At 36.8% G+C, this 20,568-nt stretch overlaps 1 protein-coding gene across 1 annotated transcript; it reads right to left on the bottom strand.

Moving 5' to 3' along the window:
- Positions 1-50: 50 nt before the first annotated feature.
- cog3 (component of oligomeric golgi complex 3) lies at positions 51-19,789 on the bottom strand. Its single transcript, XM_032567953.1, has 23 exons — positions 19,581-19,789; positions 19,183-19,329; positions 19,036-19,097; positions 18,638-18,803; positions 18,162-18,236; positions 17,849-17,941; positions 17,524-17,649; positions 16,721-16,801; positions 16,587-16,630; positions 16,350-16,476; positions 14,373-14,464; positions 14,043-14,182; positions 8,096-8,256; positions 7,402-7,510; positions 7,194-7,312; positions 6,981-7,070; positions 6,009-6,129; positions 5,631-5,719; positions 5,356-5,490; positions 4,989-5,064; positions 4,721-4,848; positions 1,972-2,070; positions 51-1,804 (listed from the first exon to the last, which is right to left on the bottom strand). Exons 1-23 carry the CDS (start codon positions 19,746-19,748, stop codon positions 1,775-1,777), a joined length of 2,478 nt encoding a protein of 825 aa, XP_032423844.1. The 5' UTR covers positions 19,749-19,789; the 3' UTR covers positions 51-1,774.
- Positions 19,790-20,568: the final 779 nt, after the last annotated feature.

Below are 20,568 nucleotides of genomic sequence, written 5' to 3'. Positions count from 1 at the left end.
CCCTTGAATTTGAATTTAACGACTAAGTGCTTTTTAGAAATAAAGCCAAGTAACATTAATAACCTCTTCTTTTATTACCATAAATAGAAGACCTCTACAAACCAATTTACATGGGACAAACCAAAGCAAAGAGTACACTGATGACACATCCATTCTTCATGTAAGAGCAAAATATTATACTGTGTGAGAGTAAATGCTGAATTTACCAAGTTATAAAAGAAGTATAAAAACACAAGTTTTCAGTTTTGCTTTCCAAATGTGCAACTAAACAACAAAAACATTCAAAATGGAGGTTGTAGGTGAGAAGGTTCGTGAAAACATCTGTCTCTGCTTTGATTAGAGAGAACAAACTTGTCAGACCTGACTCACCCATAGTACAGGTCATCATTTGGCTACACAGACGGAGACCAACAATGCCTTGCAAAAGGATGAATACTCCTTCACCTTCTTCACATTTTTTCACCTTGTAACAACAAACTTCGGGGCTTTAAACAGATTTTATGCACCAACAGAATTCTGTTCAATTGTGAAGTGGAAGGAAAAGACATTAACATGCTTTGCAAGTATAAATCTGAAATGTATGACAAGCATTTATTTTCCCTTTGTAATTTCTACCAGTAGTGCTCATCTAGATACTGATATTTTCACCCATTTTTTTCTGTACAAAGTAGTTCAAGCTGAATCAAGAGCATCTGTGAACAGTTCTTTTTGAATTTAAAGTTTTTTGAAATTTTAGATTATACCTTGGATTTAGTTCCAGCAACATATGAAGATGCTTTGTTCTTAGCTATTCCACCATAGTCCAGGCTAGATGTTTACGGTTGTTGTTCTGCTGGAAGACGGACCTCTGCCTTCCCCCTCGGGTCTTCCCACAGCAAGATGCTGCAACCACTATGAGTCATGGTAGAGATTGAATATTTAGGATATTTTGCATGTAGTGAAAAAACTGTTGTTGCTCTCATTTAAAACACAATAGCTTATACAGATTTGGTGCATCCCTACCAGGTCTTAAAACAAACTGTACAGGACTTCTGTTGGTGTTTTTGCAACTCCTCTGTAAATGACAGAGTTATGAAGCAGGTGACAGATTCTCCAGCTAAATGATGGATTTTACAGCTTTTTACCATTTAAAAAAAAATAAAATATGCAAGTTATGCATCATTGCTCCCTCCACTTCACAGTGATGCACTTCCTTGTCTCAGTCTACAAAATATTTGAAGGTCAGTAGTTGCCATGTGATGAATGTGAAAATGTTTAAAGGGTATTAATATTTCTGCAAAGCATTGTATAAAGACTTTTGCATGGTAAAATAAAGAAATAAAATATTTTTGCAGCATTTTCCTTCCAAATCAAAGAAGGGAACTGGGCATATGACTGTGACTTACTGACCATCAGTTGCTAACTGACTTTAATAAGTCAGTCATGTTCTCATTTTTAAATCCATACCCCATCTTTATATTACCACCAAAACTGGTCCATATTAAGAGATGCAACAGTAATAAACCCACCACTGTAAGTAGGAGTAACCCTAAGACCCTAATTCTTGCGCAATAGGCTGACTTTGAAAAGTCCTTCTCCTATGTGGAGTTCAACATGAGTACCCAAACCTTCATCTGATACATATTTTTTTTAAATCATCCATCCAGCACTCCCGTCCCAGCAGGTAGCACAGATGCAGGGTCTTTTCTGGTCATTCCGCCCCCTCAGCCTCCCAGTCATGACTGAAGCGCCGGCTTCACGCCGCCATCGAGAGGGTGCATCGATTCACCGAACATTACTTATTCACAGACAGCAGCAGGTTAATCTGAAATAAAGCCGTGGAAAGTGATGAGCGCTCGCTGGGCCTGAGCTGATGCACTTTATTAAATGTATCTTTCCTGAAGTTGGCTTGAAGCACTTTTAGAAGCTGGAGCATCATTATTTAAAATATCTAAAACCCCTAAAGGCTGTGTTAATCCCACAGAGCTGTACCTGCTCCATAGATGGACATGCAATGATTTGAAGGTCTTCTCCACTGTATTCCTCCTGAAGCGAAGTGTGCAGTCTTTGGAAAACCTGCTGGATGTTATTCTGTGTGAAAAAAAGGAAAAAAAAAAACATCCTATTACTGAGAGCTGGAGGGAAATTAAACCACATTTCCATCTGGCCTCTGTCCCCTTACTATCCCTGTTTCCATGTCAACCAGTGAATTTTGTTTCTCTCATTCAGCCTCACCTGGCACCTTGATGAACAGTACACAGGCAGCACAAATATTTCTCTATTAAGAGTTCAATCACACTGACAAAATTTTTGGCGAGAGGTTCCATCTCCGTGCCACATTAAAACAAAAACAGTTATCCTGAGAGTCGACGGCAAACAAAGAGCTGCTGTCGCCGTCTCTCCAAAAATTCAACTACGGTCCTCTTATCTCAGCAGCTAATTTCCACGAATGAATGGATGAATAAGAACACGAATAAGACCTAACATTATAAGAGGTTTGTTTACATGACAGCAAAATTTGCACAATAACAGAATTATATAGTGCCAGTAAATACTTCAAAAACACTCCGAATTAATGTCATAATAATTTGTGTGCTCTTAATGATACATTTAAACAGTTCTTTTTTTTCCCCACAACCATGTTAAATAATATCTTTATAGACTAGGCATAAAGACTTGTCTACATAGAATGCCCAAGATGGAATATATTCTGGGTTTTATATAACCCGCAGAGACCGTTCGTCAAAATTACTCATACAGGCTTAATTATAGAAATACATCATTACAAACATTTGAATAAATGTCCTTGAGGAAGGTGTAGAGAAACCACACATTCTGTAGCAATCATCAACCTTCTAGCCCGCATTTGACCATGTTTCTTATCAAATCTGTTGAGTTAATTTAAATTAGCTGGATTCCTGACATGTTCCTGACTTTTAAAAAAAATAATAATAAAAAAAAGTGCTTCCAGGGGCTTAATGTTATCCTGCTTCTTCTAGTCAAAGACCAATGTTCCTGTTAAGAACCATTGTCCTGTTGGAAAACCCAGTTGTGTCCAAGTTCCAGGCTTGTGTCCAAACCCATAGTAAAATAGAGGTGCCACCTCCATGGCCTCCTTGACTCCTACAGACATACCTCATGTTACTGTGTCAGAATAGCTGTTTGTCTTACCTGACTAAAGCTTTCTGCATTAACCCGTTTATGACAAGATTGAAGGTGTCGATTTAAGAGGAGGGACTTTTTTCCTTCTTGGTCAGCTTACTCTTACATCAAAATCAAATCAAGATCTTAGTCCACACTGATGTAAAACTAATTTTATTGTGGACAGTGAAAGTGATGTTCTAGTATCTTCTAGTTTCTGATAGGCTTGCACCTTTGTGGTTCCTGGATTTACCCTGATCCCTCTGACCACATGCCAATCTTCTACAGGTAAAATTTTGGACACAAAGGTGATAGACTGTATTATATATTCTGTCTTATGCAATAACAAACCATGCCCTCAGCATGATTCTGCCAAGACCGTGCTTCAACGGTTGCGTTGTTTCCTTAGGTTAGAAAATCTCACTGTGAATCCCTCCAAAGATAATTGTTGCCATTTCTGTAACAATTGTTTCTTCAGACAAGAAACAAGTATACTTGTTTCTGTACAGCAGAAGGCATTTAGTTTGCTAATGTGGGCAAGTGTAAATTGCAGTGAAGCTTAAGAGTTAAATTCAGATCAGATGCATCCTTTCTGGTCAGCGTTCATCAGTTCATCCTGATGTGAAACATGATGCTCTATAAACAGTGATCCATCTTAAGATTCATAGACTTTCCTTTCTTAGTTCAATGATGCCTATGAAGCAGGATAAAGAAGGAGGCATTTTGGGAGCAAAGTGATGCATCTTATCAGTTGATGTGCATCAACTGGTGCGTTTAACACACTTAAGATGCTTTGCAATGAAGTGCTTGCAGAAAAGAAAAAAAAAAAAAAGAAATCACTGGACTCCAGCTTTGGATAGTCCAATGTGAAGCGTCACTGCTTCTGAACAAAACAGGTTCAGAAAGGATCGCTGGGCGCTCTGCCTCATAGCCTTGGGTGCTGACAAGAGACGAGACGAAGCCAAAGTGGATTGTTTGATGGAAAAGAATGGGGCACATTTTTTTTGGCAGATGACTGACACAGCTGATCTGTGTTGTCGTTAATAGTAATGTTCTAGAATGGCTCCAACCTCAATTGATTTTGTTTAAACGCCAAGGCTATCCCTGGAAACCAACTTGTTTTGAATAAGTGTGGCCAAACACTTGAACCAGGACCCAGATAGGCCAACAAAACACCTGTGGTTTATCTTCAATTAACTAAAGGACATTTGCTAAATATTGCTCTGTGCGTATGCACATTATAGCCTATAAGTATATTTTTGACTGTGTGGATTTAAGAAAATCCACAGAAAATTCTGACTTGTGCACCCAGCTGTAGTTGGATCAAATATTCACACTCATGATGAATGCACAAAAACCCCAATAGTGTATCCTGTACAATAGTAGAGAGAAGTATTGCAACTTCAGCAATCTGATGATACTCTGTAAATAATATAATCTTACATAACTAACTGAAATTTAAATTAAACTTGCACAGTGACAGAAGGGTAAAGCCGGACAGTAAATAAGGAAGCAAATAACTTTTTTAAGCCGTTATAATGACTTAAAAAGAAACCAAGTCATCCAGTAAATGTCAACCCTCTGCTTTTCTGCCACCCACCCGAACAGGCTTAAAAAGGATGAACTCTGTGTCTCTGTTGGCCAAGTACAAGGACATGCTCTGTAAAGTGCTCGGCAGCTTGCTCTTCATCACCCGGTATGTGGCCATCACTATATCGTTGATCTTTGCTGAAAAGAGAGGGGAGAGGAAGAAAAAAAAAATGTATATGCTGAAAAAAAGACAAAGAAAAACACTGGCATAACCTCTAGCATTTGCCATATGGGCCTTGATGAATTGCTTCATGGTGTTTTCCTGAGACAAATCTTACCTGGCTGAGCCCAAGGTTGCTGAGACAGGCTGTAGGTGGGACCACCTTGGACGGCCATCGTTTTCAGAGCTGAAACCTGAGCAAAGCCACAACAAAACATTACAGCTTGACAAATAGAGCTGCCAACTCATCTGTTTTTGTTTTGAAATAAAGGGGAAATAAATAAAACACTTACCCCAATTTAAACAAAAAGACATATTTACAAAAGGCATTATTTCACATTTTCCACTTGGGTATTAAGACCTTCTGTGGCAAGTGAATAAACAAATGATTACAAAAAATAAAAAATAAAAAGCTGAAAAAAAAATGAAGGTCGAAATGAGCTGTTTTAGCCTGAGGCCAAGTCTGCCTTCGCTCTAACTGTTACCTTGGTGAGAAACTCCTCAAGGTTCCCCACAAAGATCTGAGTCTGCTGCTGGATAAACTGCTCACAGCTGAACTTCAGGTGTCGGTCCACATCCTTCTTTGAGTCAATGTAGTGCTCTTTTATCTCTGGTGTTCCCTGGGGGGTCATAGAAAAAAGGATTTAGTGCTATCAAGCAGGAGCTCCCTTAGGCGGGGTGCTATCAAAGCACATAAAATGAATAGTATGTTTAGTATGAAAGGTGAAGGGAGACATAAAAAAAAAAAAAAATACTCTACCTCCAACAGGAATTCAAGTATGGCATTGTGACTATTGAGTCGGAAGAATTTAGGAACAGCCTTGGGGTTCAGGATTTTGAAGGCAGCATCTTAGAACAAAGCAAGAGAGATTAAATCTGAGTTGGTGCAGAATTAGAGTGCCATCTAGTGCTGGGAAACGTAACAAGCCAGTTAACGGAGATGAGGGTGATAGGAGGAGCCACTTTTGCCCTGAGAGGCATCAGTTAATGTACGTTATGTTGCTGGATTACAATTTCCACATTAATTGTTGCCACCGGTGCATGTGATAGGCACAAGTTGCTTAATGAGCGTGAAAATGTAATGACTGGCTTTATGGAGCTGAACACCAACGTTCCCCTCTGCCTTTAATTATCTTACCTCGCGTTTTTTTCAGGTCCAGTGAGATTTCCTTGATGGCAAAATCAGTGTGAAATGGGGCAATCTGTTCACGCAATATCAGCAGGTGCTTGATCAGGAAAAGTTGCCCGTCTATTTGAGTCTGCAGGAAGGGAAAGCACAGTGATACATCTGCTGACTGTCTACACTACAGTGAATACAAAAAGACACAGGAATACAAAAAGACAGGATGGTAAGCGAAACGACTGATCATTAACCGCTGATTAACCGTAGCCAGAATATGAAAATCACTGTAACAAATAAGGGAGTTAAAATCATGTGTTGCTCAGACAGCAAGTAAAGCTTTTGTGAAAGAAAAAAAAAAGAAACATCAACAACACTGGGTGGGAACACATCCCCCGAGATTGACGCTGCTGCTTTAATTTAAAGTGGAAGGTTGAAATGCCACTGAGCACTAGATACTGACAGCAAATTTGGAGGTGAGAAAAGCCCATAAATAAAGGATGGGTTTGCTGAATTCTCTGTGGAGCTTCAGGATGCCTAAATTATTAAATTAAAAACATAAATAATTTCCTTTATATACAAATAATAGCTAAAATAAAAACATGAGCAAAACCAAAAACTAAAATGTAAACAAACTAAAATATAGTCAAATTTAAACAAAATCAAAATGAACAAAAATATTTAAAAAACCATAAAACAAACATTTAAGTAAAGCGATATAAAATATACATTTATCAAAATACCACATAAAACCAAGTAAAAATAACTCCATTTAAAGGATTTTACCATACAGTAGCTAAAGCCAAGGATTTCTTTAACTAGTCATAGATTTCACAAGCAGCTGATTTTAAAAGTCACGCTATGAGTGAAACATTCATCATGGATGTCCAAGCTTTCAAAGTTCACAGAAAGAAAAAGTTTTTTTTGTGAGCTGACGTTATCATTATAAAAACCTATAACCACATAATAAACTTAACAGAACATGCCAACCTTGTTTTTAAGGATGATATCAGAGGCTTTAAGCAGCGACTGGATGCAGGCAGATAAGGCTTCTTGAGATAAACCCTGAAATACTGCTCTCTAGAAAAAAAAATACAAAGACTTGGTGTAAAAAAACAAGTAGATGAAATGGAAAAACTAAAAGTAAACACTACAAATCCTGCAGCACTTTAAATTACTTTCCCATAAACATGGAAGTCTTACATCAATGCATCTGTAGAGCTTGGACAAACAAACCAGGGTTCGCCTGACAGTGGGGTACCACATGCCGTGCAGATCCGCGGGAGACACAGATGTCTGAAGACGGGAGGGTTCCACGTTGCCTGTTTTGGTGCAAAAATGAGAAGACAACATCAGGTAAATTATAGCAGTCCATGTTGGAAAAACAAAATCACAACCTGAAGAAACAGACCTGCATTACTGTTTCTTCTTCTATCGGCATCTTCAAGCTGAACATCAGCAAACACAGACTCTTGTGACATCTGCTTCATCTGTTCCTCCTTCAAGCTCTGGGCAATTCTCTGTTGTTGACGAGAAGAGCAAAAGACAAGAGTCGATACATCGAATACAAGAAAATACAATTCTGTAAAGCTAGTAACAGCTTTTAAAAACTAACCAAAGTAAACCTCAGCAATTAAATCCCTGTACGTTTTAGCAGTCATAGACAAAATCTAAAGTTTTTCTCATGAAATGTGAAGATATTCACTCCTGAGGTTTCCCTACCTAAATAAGTTTTAAGAAAAAAGTAACTAGAAATAGAAGTTGGAGTTAGAATTTTTCTCTTCTTTATGTCAGTTTTTCTTCATGAAAACTGACATAAAATGAAATGCGTCTGAGAGAAATAAAACAACAGAGAACAAACCACGCAGACATCACAATACTACAGAGGCAAGAAGTGAAAAATGCTTTGCAGCCCAACTCATTTCAGAGTTTCATAAAACTGCTTCCATAAATGCTAAAATCATTTCTATTAATCAAAAGGGAATGAAATGGACCACAGCATTTATGAACTATGTTTGCCTTCAATACGGCCTAAGGGCAAGATGTTTTTAAAAAAATAAAAAATAAAAAAAAAAGGCTATGCCATTTCAGAAAACAAGACTCACCTCCATCATTTCCAGTTTTTCAGGATAAGCCAGATCACCTGGAGCTGGGTTGTAACCTGTGATATCAGTCTGGATGTAAATGTGAGTCCTGTAGACCAGCCTCTCCTGAACGTCCTCCAGCATCTGCTTCACCACGGCATCAAAGGCGCCCAGCTGAGCAGCTACAATACAGAACATGGGATCAGTTTAGCCGATAGCAAAACCGCAACAAATTTATGTGTAAAGTTGCAGGCCAGCTTTGGTTTGCATTAAAGCTTCAAAATGTAAATGTAACACATCATGAGACAAAAGATTATGCTAAAATGTAATCATTCAGTAACAAATGCAAAATAAAATGCCACAATGTTTCTCTCTAACAAGTAGCTGTTAGAAAAGCTGTTTAAATCCCCAATACAATAGTAATATGATATATTAATTTAATTCTAAAGCTCATCTTCAGAGTCAATTAGGTTTATTGCCATTTCTTCAATACACATGATGCCCAAGAACTTAAAACAAACTGATTAAAATTATATTCAATCACAGAGAATTCAGCCGGCTCGTGTTCAGTTCGGATTAGTACAAATCATTCAAATACACTCCAATAATATGTTCAGATTTTGATACAGTTACATACAGTACAATTTAATCTGAGTTTTAAACAAAACAATCAAATTCAGTAGACTGTAATGAAAATTAGAAGTGTTCTGCCAAGACAAATGATGAGAAAGAAAGATTTATGAGTGGCATTAACCTTTAATAAAGCTCTCAATTTTATACCATTTTTAACATGACCAAACTGAACTAAGATCAGCTCTTGGTGGCACAGTTAAACAGAGCTCAGCCAAATAGTGAATTAAAGATGTAACTTTAGAACCTTTCAGGATAAACGTTAATCTCTTCATGCAGAACCAAAGCTGTGACATTTACCCTCAAAGGTAAAAGCTTGTTGACTGCTGTGTTGTTGTGCATGTGTGGTTCAGACTTCTGTTTACTCTGTACATCACTCGTCATTAGTGATGTTCAGCTGCTCTCTGGCTTTAAGCTTCTCCGTAACAATTTCCTATTTAGTTGAACTGCAACAACATTAACTGAACCCTTGTGCTCCAGCAAGCTAAAACTCCACCTAGTTTCTATTGTTGCAGCACAAAGTCTTATGTTACGGGAGAGTCAATGAAGAATGAAGTCGTAGCTTAAGGGAGTCACTTAGAACATTAAACTATGACCGTTATAGAGTTAATCATAGAATAAACAACTTTTGTCTTTAAAATGTGAGAAGTCTGTCAGAACATAAAACCAGAAACAAGATCCAAATTTTTGACATGTCATGTTTACAGCTATCACATGAAAATATGTACGATAATCTGATTGGTAAACTACTTTACAGCGCATTCTGTGTGAGCAAAGAGAACAGAAGAGATTATACTGATATAATTAAGATGGGAAGAAAAAGGTTGAAAATGCAGGATATTTAAAACGAACATGGTTATCAATGCTTGATGTCACAATCCTTGCATTGATTAATAAATAAATGAAAATGTGTTTATTTTGGGACTGAAAACTCAGCTCAGAATATTTAGGTACCAAATAGTGTTTTCTGAACTGTGATAAAGCTGCTGATAAAACGTGAGCTACCAAAACACCGAATTGGTAACGTTATCCAAGAAAATCTAGCCGACTGAACTACCGTCACTGACTTTGCAGAAATCTTTCTACCTGAATAAAGATTTGTGAAAAAAAAAAAAAAAAAAAATCATTTAACAGAAAGAACCTCCAGCAGAACATGGCTCAGTATAACCAGTCATCTCTAACAAATCACAGTCTTGGTTCATTTGAATATATTATGGTAGTCTATTCTGAGGTTGTTTCTAAAAGGAAAAAAAAAAGAAGGCTAAACCTTTTTTCTTTTTACAGTTTAGACTCTGTGTCAGTTGACTCTAAAGACTCTCCACATTTGTATTTGTTTGTTTTTCCCCTTTATCAAGTAAGTTTTTACTTCTCTGGGCATTTTGTAGGGTTTTCAGTGAAATCCTGTCAAGAATGTAACTACTAAATTTTAGCTGACCAATGTTTAACTTTTCCCCAGTTTGTTCTCTGGTCTTTAGTCCGAAAGATGCAGCAGAGCTCACAGCAGTAAAAATTTATGCCCCTCTCATTTTTTCTGTACAGGTAAAACTAAGACTTTTCTGACAGTAGTATGTCTGACCTGCAGCCTAATCAATGTTTGTATTTAATTAAATTATTTATAATATAAATGCAACTGCTTAAGCTAACAATGATCATGGTAGATATAGTCAGTAATCTCTTTGCAAACAGCTGGATGTTTTATAGTGTTTTGAATTAAAATTATAATTCTGCTCCAGTATAAATGCAAATATTTCTATGGAAATCAAAGAGACAAACAAATATCATTTCTAAAGCATGTTTCTCTCAGTACTTTAGGTGGTTTACAATGCGGTAAATGTTAAAAAACAGTTGCTATTACTGAATTTGCCGCAACACACACAAAAAAATAGGGACAATTTTAAAGATGAGGGTGCAACCATTAAACCGTGTCAACACACACACTCGCAGAGCTTTGAAAACTGAGAAAATAGCTGCAGGCGGAATACTGGTAATTGTGACAGCAGCATGAGAAAACCTGATAAATCTACACACACTTACATTTTAGATTCCTCTTCCACAGAGGTGTTTTATTTGAGCGAAGTGTTGTGCAGAGCAAATGTGGAATATGAAATGAGCAATCGGGTATTACAGTCTTTATCCTCAGCAAAGTGTAGTTACATATTTTAGGTTCAATGTATGCCGCTCTGGCAGGAAGCTACAACAAAGACATTGAAGTGGTTTAAACAGTCATACAGTTGTCTCTTTTTTCAACCTACAGTGCCTTAATGGCTTTTAATGGGGGAAGCCTTTGCTTAAACTAATATCTCTTAGGGATGAAATTAAATGAGCCCTTGGTTCTCTTCTTTGAGTTTAGTTCAGCATCTATGTAAAAATAATTTTGCTTCCAGGCTAAGAGTTAGAGGGTGCACCAGCAGCAATGTTGTTTAGTAAAAATGAGGTAGACGTAAATCACTTAAGTAAATTATATCTCAGTTTTCATATTAAAGCTGCCATATGCCAGTGAGCAGCTATAACTTCACAGCCACGTTTCAGTGGATTTTATCTGGAATTTCATGCAACAGACTGATAAAAAAATATGGTGTCATTGTGAAATTAAAATAATACAAAACTTGCAATTTGTTTTTGGGGGGGGGGAGTCTAGAATGCCTTTGTACTGAGCACCTTTATCCTGCTGGACTTAATTAAGATCCAGTGCAACCAACTAACGTCAAGAGTCACATATTAAAAACAACATGATGGTGGCGCTATCATGCTGTGGAGATGCTTTCTTCAACAGGTCAGGAATCTAAACGCACAACAATCATGAAAGAATCCATCTATTCCTGAAGTACATTTAATTAGAAAAAAGTGGTAGCAGAAATTTATTTACAGGAACCAAGTAAAATACAGTCCCCTTCATTATCCCCAACTCATAGGATGGAGGGACTCCCCACGGCAACTATGGGAACCATGCGCTTTCCATGGGAACCAAACACTTTATAAATGAGAAATTTCACAACACATTAAAATTCTTGAAGCTCAAGAATTTTTACACTGTTCTATAATGGTGATATAGCACTGGCTTTTTATTCAGGGACATTATGCATTATTTATATATAAAGACGCAACTGTAAAGCATCACAAATCTATAGTTTGTTTTGCATTGTCATTTGAAAAAACTCTAAAAAGAAACTATGTACCCTCTCCTTCCACTTCACAATAATGCACTAATAATTCAAAAATAATATTTTGCGTTGCTCTGCAACATAAAATCAATGTAAGTTTTTACATTAAAATAAAATTGTTCAAGGTATAATATACATTGGAATATAAAGAATTGGATGAAATTGCATTATTTTTGTCTTAGGTGTATGTCACAACAGTTAAAGGTACCGGTAACTTCCATGTTCGTCTATTCATTATCATTATTACATAGGGAAAAACAGAAAAAAAAATTGGTAATGTGTGCAAGACCAGTGCACCAGTGTATCAATTTGCTGCGCTAGGAAGTTGGAGTTGCGTCGGAAAGAACAACTTGATCTCCCTGCAGCAGTAAAAAGTCAAACAGGGAAAGGTATTGGGATGTTTTATAGCTGAAATAACTGCTGGGGAAGAAGTGGGACTTGTATGTGTAAAGTATCTCAGCAGCAGTATTATAATCCTTCTCGTCAATGTTTTGGCAGCAGTTATTTCTAAAATTTATGAAGAGGTACGACAGGGCATTATCAGGGCTGCCCATAAATTTGAATCATTTAAATCTTTTTGGGTTGAACGTTCATAAAAATGGTATTCAAGACGGCAATAACCATTTTATTTTCAAGATAATGTATTGTCTTTATTAAAATGAGTAGTTAAATGTAGATACTTAGATACACTTTATAAAATGGCACACTTGTTCCCCTCCCAGTCAAACAACAAACCAAAACTTTTCCTGTTTTAGGTCTGTTAGGGTTACAAAAATTTAATTTCAATTTACATTCTTCTAATTTAAAAGTTTATGTGTATTTCCTAAATTATCTTCTAAATTGTGTGACAAACATTGATTATTTTTCCACAAGTTTCTCCAACTAATTTGCCTGAATATAATACGATTAATAATACCCAAACTAATAAAGATCAAGTAGCAAAAACATTTACAGTAAATAGTTTATGGTGATGTACAGAAAAGAAAACACAAAACTATCATTTTGAAACCACAGACCAGACTATTTGTAATTAATAAAAGTTGTTAAGAATGGTTGATTAAAGGTGGGAACATAACTGAAATAAAAAACTGCAAAAAGAAAGATTTCAAGGACTGCAGTTTTGAAGAACAAATACCTCTGCTGTAAGGAATGTTTTCATTTTAAGAGAAATAAAATTCTTATCATTGTGAAGATTTAATACTTGACAATTCAAAACAACTTGGCTAACATATATTGGTTTTTTTTCTTAGAAGTTGTGTTCTGTTTGCTAAAAACCACAAAAAATACAAACAGGGCATTTTAGTAAAGTTTGAGAAAAAAAAGTACATTTTCTGCATAAAGTTTAAAGTAATTAACTGAAGAAGCACAACAAACATATCAGAACTGCTAAAGACTTGTCACAGCAAAAGTCACTCATTATATCTATTGTTGAATATCCTGTCCTTTTCATTTACTGAAAAAAAAAAAAACTTTGGTGTTTTTCTTAGGGAGTGGTCCCCAACCCTGGCCTCAGTGCCCACTGTCCTGCATGTTTGAGGACTTCCCCTGCTGCCACACACCTGACATAAATTAATGGGTGATTAACAGGCTTCTGCAGCAGCTGATGGCATGCAGAAGCCAATCATTTCAATCAAGCGTGATAGAGCAAGGTCACCTCTAAAACGTGCAGGATAATGTGCCTTCAGGGCTAGGGGTTGTGGACAACTGTTCTAAATTATTTCAGATTCTCCTTTGTTCCAGAATAATGTGCTTTGTACCCGCTGCCCTCAATTCCAGACTAAGAAAGGAAAAAATAATGTTATCCTATGCAGATGACACTAAGATTTAGACTGCAAAAGTTAAATAAATCTTCATTTTTTTTATTTCTTTGAAAGAAGTACAAGGGTCTATATTTTTGCTTACCAATGTTTCTTCATTTGTGGACATGGAACCTCCAACACATTAAAAAAATTTTAACATCACAAACATGGGTATGGTTGGTGACTTTAGCCTCAAAGGTCAGAAAAGTGCAGTGGTGAAGCAGTCAGAGGCAATACATCAAATTCATCAAATGAAAGGAAAGGAAAACCAAGGAAATTTGTCCTATTTCCTGTTACATGCAGGTAGCTAAGCCCAAATCGTGAGCATAGTATGCCTAATGATGAGTTTTAATAATAAGAGAAAGAGCTCTAACCTACCATTGTTTTGAACATGGTCTTCCAACATCTCATTCTTTAGGATGCTGCACAACTCAGACAGGGTTTCCAGGTGTATGATATGGATTATCAGCGGCCGGAGAACATCGTACAGCGACAAACACAACTTCTCCAAAAGTTCGCTGTCAGAGATTAAAAATTACATTAGTGAAAGATTAAAACATTATTTTTAACACTCAAAAGTTTAAACACTCAATCAACAATTTCAAATTTCCAGAGTGGATTTTAAAGAGCTCCCACCCTAAGCAAATACACAGTTCCTGCCTATTTGCTACTGTAGCGTGCTGTCCATGTTCAGCTGCTACTACTCACTCTAATTTAGATGTAGGCTTGGTGAAGAACTCATTAAACAGCTGATGTTCATCCTGACACACATGAACCATAAAGGCACAGCCACTTCGAACCTGCAGACACAATTAGCCCATGTTCAAAAACTCCAAATACAGGTCATTGCAAAATCATGCATGCCCTATTAACATATTTTACAAGCAAAAACATCAATATATTATAGTAGGGCTGAAACGATTCCTTGAGTGATTCGAGTACCTCGATTACTAAAATTCCTCGAGGAAAATTTATCTGCCTCGAAGCTTCGTTAAATTATATTTTATTAATTAGCGCGCCGTGTTCCGGTCGGGTTATTACTTGCGTTACCCGGCGCTCTGACTTCTGCCTGAGTTGTTGACAAAAGCTACACGTTAACAGCATAATGTCCAGTTTTCAAGTTCGGCCTGGGAGGATTTTATTGATTGATGGTAATGTCTGGGTCTTCGTCATTTTTCGGGGGACCAATAAGCATCCTTAAAATGACTGGCGCAATGCCTGGAGCACAGCAGCTTTTCTCCTCCTTGAGCTGCTGCCTGGTGGCAGACAGCGAACCAGGTGAAGAGCGCTGCAGGAGTATTTATGCAGGTGAGCGGATAGACTGAACACTGCGGGCGGCTGCGCATTAGATGATTAACTTAAGCGTAGCTTTACGGACCAATCGGAAAATTTATTTCATATCATCTCGGTCTCAACAAATGGGTGGCGAAGCTCATAGTGGCGGCACGTAGCTGGTAGATGTTTCTGTGTGTGACGAACAAAGGTGTTAAATCCCGTCGCTAACAAACACAAAAGCTATGAATGTCTTGGCAAGGTGAGAGTTCATCTATTAAACTGATTGAAGATGAATACATAAACCAAAAGCTGGGGAGTATAGGCATTTTTTATAAACATATTTGTGAGCCTGCCTCTTTATTATTGAATTGAATATAATTTCAGATATTTGTATAACTTTTCTTCAGGTTAACTTGGAAAGTGAGTTATTATTGTTACAGGTTAATTTTCTAAACAGAAAAGTTATTGTTAGGGAAGCTCATATATGAAAAATTGGACTGATGTTCATATGCGATAGTAATACTGCTGTTATGTTAAATTTACCAATGTTTTATTTTATCTTTTTTTATCCGATTAAGAATAATTTATAGATTACTTGATTACTAAAATATTCGTTTACAACAGCCCTATATTATAGTTTATATGATAGCACATGGTGGTGAAAATTAAGGTAAATAATTCGACCCGCAATTGGCGGGTTGCCGGTTTGATTCCTGCTCTGTTTGAATCTGTCGTTGTGTCCTTGGGCAAGACACTTCACCTGCCTTGCCTGCTGGTGGTGGTCAGAGGGGCCAGAAAGGCCAGTACAAGGCATTTAAAATAAATGTGATACAAAAAATGTGCTTTGCATTTGTATTTCCCCTCTTGACTCAATACTTTGCAGGACCACCTTTGGCATCAAATACAGTTGTAAGTCGACCTGCTCTTCATATCTAGAGACTGCAGTGTTTGCCTATTTTTTTTCTCTCCAATCTATTTGTGTAAAATTTCAATAAAATACAGTAGAATATGTTGTTGCAATGTGAGGACATGTAAAAAAGTTGAAATAACTCGAGTACTTTTGAAAGGCATTCAATGCTAAGCAAACTGAAAAAAAATATTTAATCTATTTCCGTGCCTAGTTCTAGGTCAGGCATATTCACTCACAGTTTGAAAATGAAATATGTTGGAGGATATTCTAACAGGATTGTGTTTCTGCCAATAAATTTACTTGAACGAAAAGATCAACTCTCTTGACACCCGCTGTACACAATCTGAGGTCATGCTAATTTATCCAGCGCATGGCTTTCTGCCTCCTCAAACACTCCAGAAAATGTCCCTGGGGCCGCATGCTGTCCTTTCCACGTAAACTAAAATGTCATCTTCCAATATCTAAAGGGCACCTCTGGCTTTGAACTCTCCATGCCTTACCAGAGCACAGTGGTCTTTGTTGTTTTGCTTGGTCAAGTCAGTAATGGTGGATGTAATGCAGGGACTGAGCAGCTGCTCTCTCTGGTCAAGATAGCACTGATGGATTTCATCTAGCAGCTGCTGGTACCTGCCCAGGTTAGGAGACAGAGAAGTCAATTTAGAGTCTTAGGAAAATATATTTATAAAAGGTAGCATGAAGCCAGTGCTTTGATGAAGAAAAACAATAGTAATACTTACTCTGGAATCTTCTGTGCTCGCTGCTCTATCTGTTCAATCAGAGACTGAAGGGAGGAGATGTAAAAGTAAAATGTAATTTATTTACAGAAAATAACCAAGCAGGTTGAAAATATTTAGGAAATGAATATACTCACTCTAACTTTAGGCGCAGCAGCTCTAAATTTCACATAATAAAGTGTAAATGCATTATCTGCATTAGTGAGACCCATTGGATCCTAAGAAAACAAAACAAAAGTATGACATAACTAACGATGTCCTAAAACTTGCAGATTTTTAAAAGTTTCAGCAGTGAACATTTTAAGTTATTTGAATTCATCTATACAGAAAAAAAAACACCTTCACATAAGATAAATATTACAAACTTGAACTGTTTCACTTTCATTGTTACAAATTACATGTAGCAACAAACAAAGTTTGCTAAAAACCTACCAAGTGTCAAACCATGTAGACAGGGCATATTTATGCTGCAACCTCAAAGTTTATAAAAATATACAAATAAAAAAAACATAGTTTAATATTTTCTACTGAGGACAATAAAACTGTTAAACATATATTCAACTTTAAGATGCAACTAAATAAAAAACTCTTTAAAGCCTTATAATGAAATTGCTAAATTTGGATTTTTTTAAGATTGCAAAACCTACATATGATTAGAAACAGTACTGTGCTTCTATGTAAATGGATAACAATAAGGAAATGGCTTTTTTTAAAATAGTCATTTTTAAAACAAAAGGTGAGGAAACCGATATATTTTATATTTCTTGGCATCATCGTCCACATTTCAAAAAAGGATGAGCTCATGCAAGTATAGCAAAATTAGAATGTCTACAAGAAAAAAGGATACTTAATAAAAAAATCTAGTAAGCAACTAAGGAGGTAAACACACAGGCTTACATTCCAGTCAAAGTTCACTTTTAAGTAAATAATTTATACTTACCCTTTTTGTTAACTGGCTTGTAAGAGATTGCATAGTGTTTACAATGTAGACCTTCATGAAGTGCATAGCTTTAGAGAGACATTGTTTAAATTTAGCCAAATAAACTGGATAATCCTTAAAATTAGGCTGTAACAAAAAAACAGAGTTAGAATTAATTTGAACAGATCACTTAAAAACAGACATTTTTGGTTAAAATGTGGATTTTGAACACTATCACTGAAGACATCTATTATGTAAAACGAGACCACTCAAACACCAATTATTACATGCAGTCATGGATTAAATTCTGTTTTTTTATAAATATAAATTACTATACATTACTTACGTGTGACGAAACATATTCTATGCAATCATCCAATTTGGACAACATTGGTATAAAACCTTCACTATTTACAGATAAAGTTGGAGAATTCAGTTTCTGCAAAAATGAAAAATAAAAACAAAGATTAAAGTCATTTAAATGCAAAGTATTTGCACTGTTGTTGCAGTGAGATTAAACAAGATATGAGGCTACTTTCTTTTTTCTTTTTATTATGAAGAGTATTACAACACACCTAAGTTACATTTGGAAACTAAAATATGATCTGTGTAAAGCAGTGTATATTTTTGCAATGTGCAGGGAAAAAAGCCCAGCCTACTGTGTTTATGTTTTCCAGCTCATTAAAGTATGACAGTTTCTGCTGAATGCTCTCTGCCAGGTCAACAAGCTCTGACTGCAAGATGAAAAACAAACAGTTAAAACAAGTTAGGAAAAGCGTTCTTCCTATTTAGTTTGTGCACCAACATACAAATATGAAGAATGTTGAAACTAAAACAGATTATAAATAAGATCTCAGAACAGCAGACCAAAAATTTTCCCTTTATCCTTTAACCGTGTAACACTGTGGATCTTCACAGCATACAGTATTTTCAAGACTTCTACACAGTCACCTTTGAGTATCATCAATTTATTTACACAATTTCAGCTCAGTTTTATTCATGTGGTAATAAATTTAAAATTATGTTTATCAAACTTCAAAAACTATAGAAAAACAACTGAACTGCAATTTACAGACACTCTATGGACAAGTGATCCATTTAAAGGTTTTAGTGAAAACAACAGATTTTTCCTTACTTGTTCTTTGAGCAGCTGTTCACAGGCCTCATGCAATGCCCCGGTCTTATTGGACACAAATAGGTACTGTTTCTGGAGAGAATCCAAATGGTCAAGAGCTGCATTCACATCTTTCAGAATAGCATCACATTGTTCTTGGTAGCTGTTCAAATCATCTCTTGTTCTCCTAAATGAAAACAAAGAACACTGTGAGTTTCCTGAAAAAGTAGACAAAGTTATGGAGATTGTAGTTTAACAGAGTTTGCGATGTGTTACTTACAAAATTTACAAATGCATTGTACTTCAAGAACAAAATAAGAGTATATGCAGAATGCACATAAGGACAAAATATTTTTAATAATAACGTTGATTATGTTTTTACGGTCTGTATAAAATCTTAAATTTTAGTATTTCAGCACCTGTACTTTGCGCTCTCATCCAAGTCCATGCTCGTCTGTAACTTGGCAAACCAGGCAAAGAACTGGAGGGAAGCAAAAAGCATCATATTACACCATATTACAATATAGAAAATGTTCCGCAGGGAAAGTTTAGCTGGATAAACTTACCTGCTGTGCAGTTTCTATTCTGTCGTTTTCCATTTCGAGCATCTGAAAGCCTTTGAGTAGGACGTCCTCTGTTGAAGCAGGCACCGCTGCTGTGAACGGGGACTGCAAGGACCGAGACGCCAGGCTGCACAGGTCCTCAATGGGCAGCTGCACAACAACACAGCACTCACTGACAAGGTTTCAGCTAACTTGGAGGATAGTCTGTTTCAAACACAATAACTAAAGCAGGCTATCAGCTAGGCTAAATTAAGCTAAAGTCAACTGAGTGCAGCACTAAAATACAGGAGAACTGTATTCTCATACAGATGCAAAGTAGTTGTAAAGTTAACTTCTCCAGGCATTTAGGAGTGGAGTTAGCATCCATGTTAGCCAGCTAGCTGTGTTGAGTCTCCTCTCACCTCCGAGGGAACAGACAGCGTTTCAGCCGCAGCTCGGATCTCCAGGACAGAGTCCATTTGCTTCTCCGTCAGGGGGGCCGTGGCATCCGTGCGGCGGTCCCATAAAGACAGTTTCTCTCGGGTTTCCTTGTCTGTTAGATCCAGAAGCGACAGATCTGTGGACGCCATCGTCACTGAGACAGCACTAACGTCAGCAGCAACAACGAACAGGTTCCTGTTCCGGGAGTTTGGGCGGGGCTTTGTGAAAGGCTACACCAATAGGAATCAAGAAGAAAGCGGGTCCGTTCTTTTCCAGTCAGTCGGCAAGTGACTCGGTAAAAAAGTCGGGTAATATGTAGTTTCCTTTCCTAAGTACAGAATGCATCAACTTAAATCAAGGGACTGCCTGACATTTGGTATCCGTCACTAACATGAAAACATTTTTATTGCTTTTATATCAATCACACACCCCTGCCGACTGCCGTTGTGTGACAAAAGCTGTTCGCCACGTCGTACAATGCAAACTCCGCCTACCGGTGTCGCGCCTCTCCGGTGTGTAAATGGTGCAGACCCAGCGAATGGAAAATCATCGACAGTATTATCAAGAGGTGTGGGCTATTTACTTGACCATTTATTAATTAATTCTGAGCTTCTTTTGTTTTATACGATTATACTCCTGCCACAAAATATTTTTGAAGAAAATAAGTTACTTTCTACTCTAATGCTTACCTGGAGTTAAGTTACAGACTCACTTTAATGTAAACAAAAGAAATCAAGATTTTTTTTTTTTAATGCTGGACATTAAAATTTTCTAAGTAGGAAGCAGTGTGTAACATGCAATATTTTTATATCTTTCAAAAACTAAATTTTGTAAATGTTCAAATAACCTTAAAAGTCAGCAGATACAGAATCCATCACTCCAATCAACATTTGCATGGAAATGGAAAAAAAAAAGACTCACTTGTGTGGTCAAACAATATTTACTATCTGCAATGTGTTCACAGTTTCA

Source organism: Xiphophorus hellerii, chromosome 7, assembly GCF_003331165.1.
Source record: "Xiphophorus hellerii strain 12219 chromosome 7, Xiphophorus_hellerii-4.1, whole genome shotgun sequence".
NCBI lineage: Eukaryota > Metazoa > Chordata > Actinopteri > Cyprinodontiformes > Poeciliidae > Xiphophorus > Xiphophorus hellerii.
The sequence above is the reverse complement of the archived record's forward strand: the minus strand, read 5'-3'. Positions and strand labels throughout refer to the sequence as shown.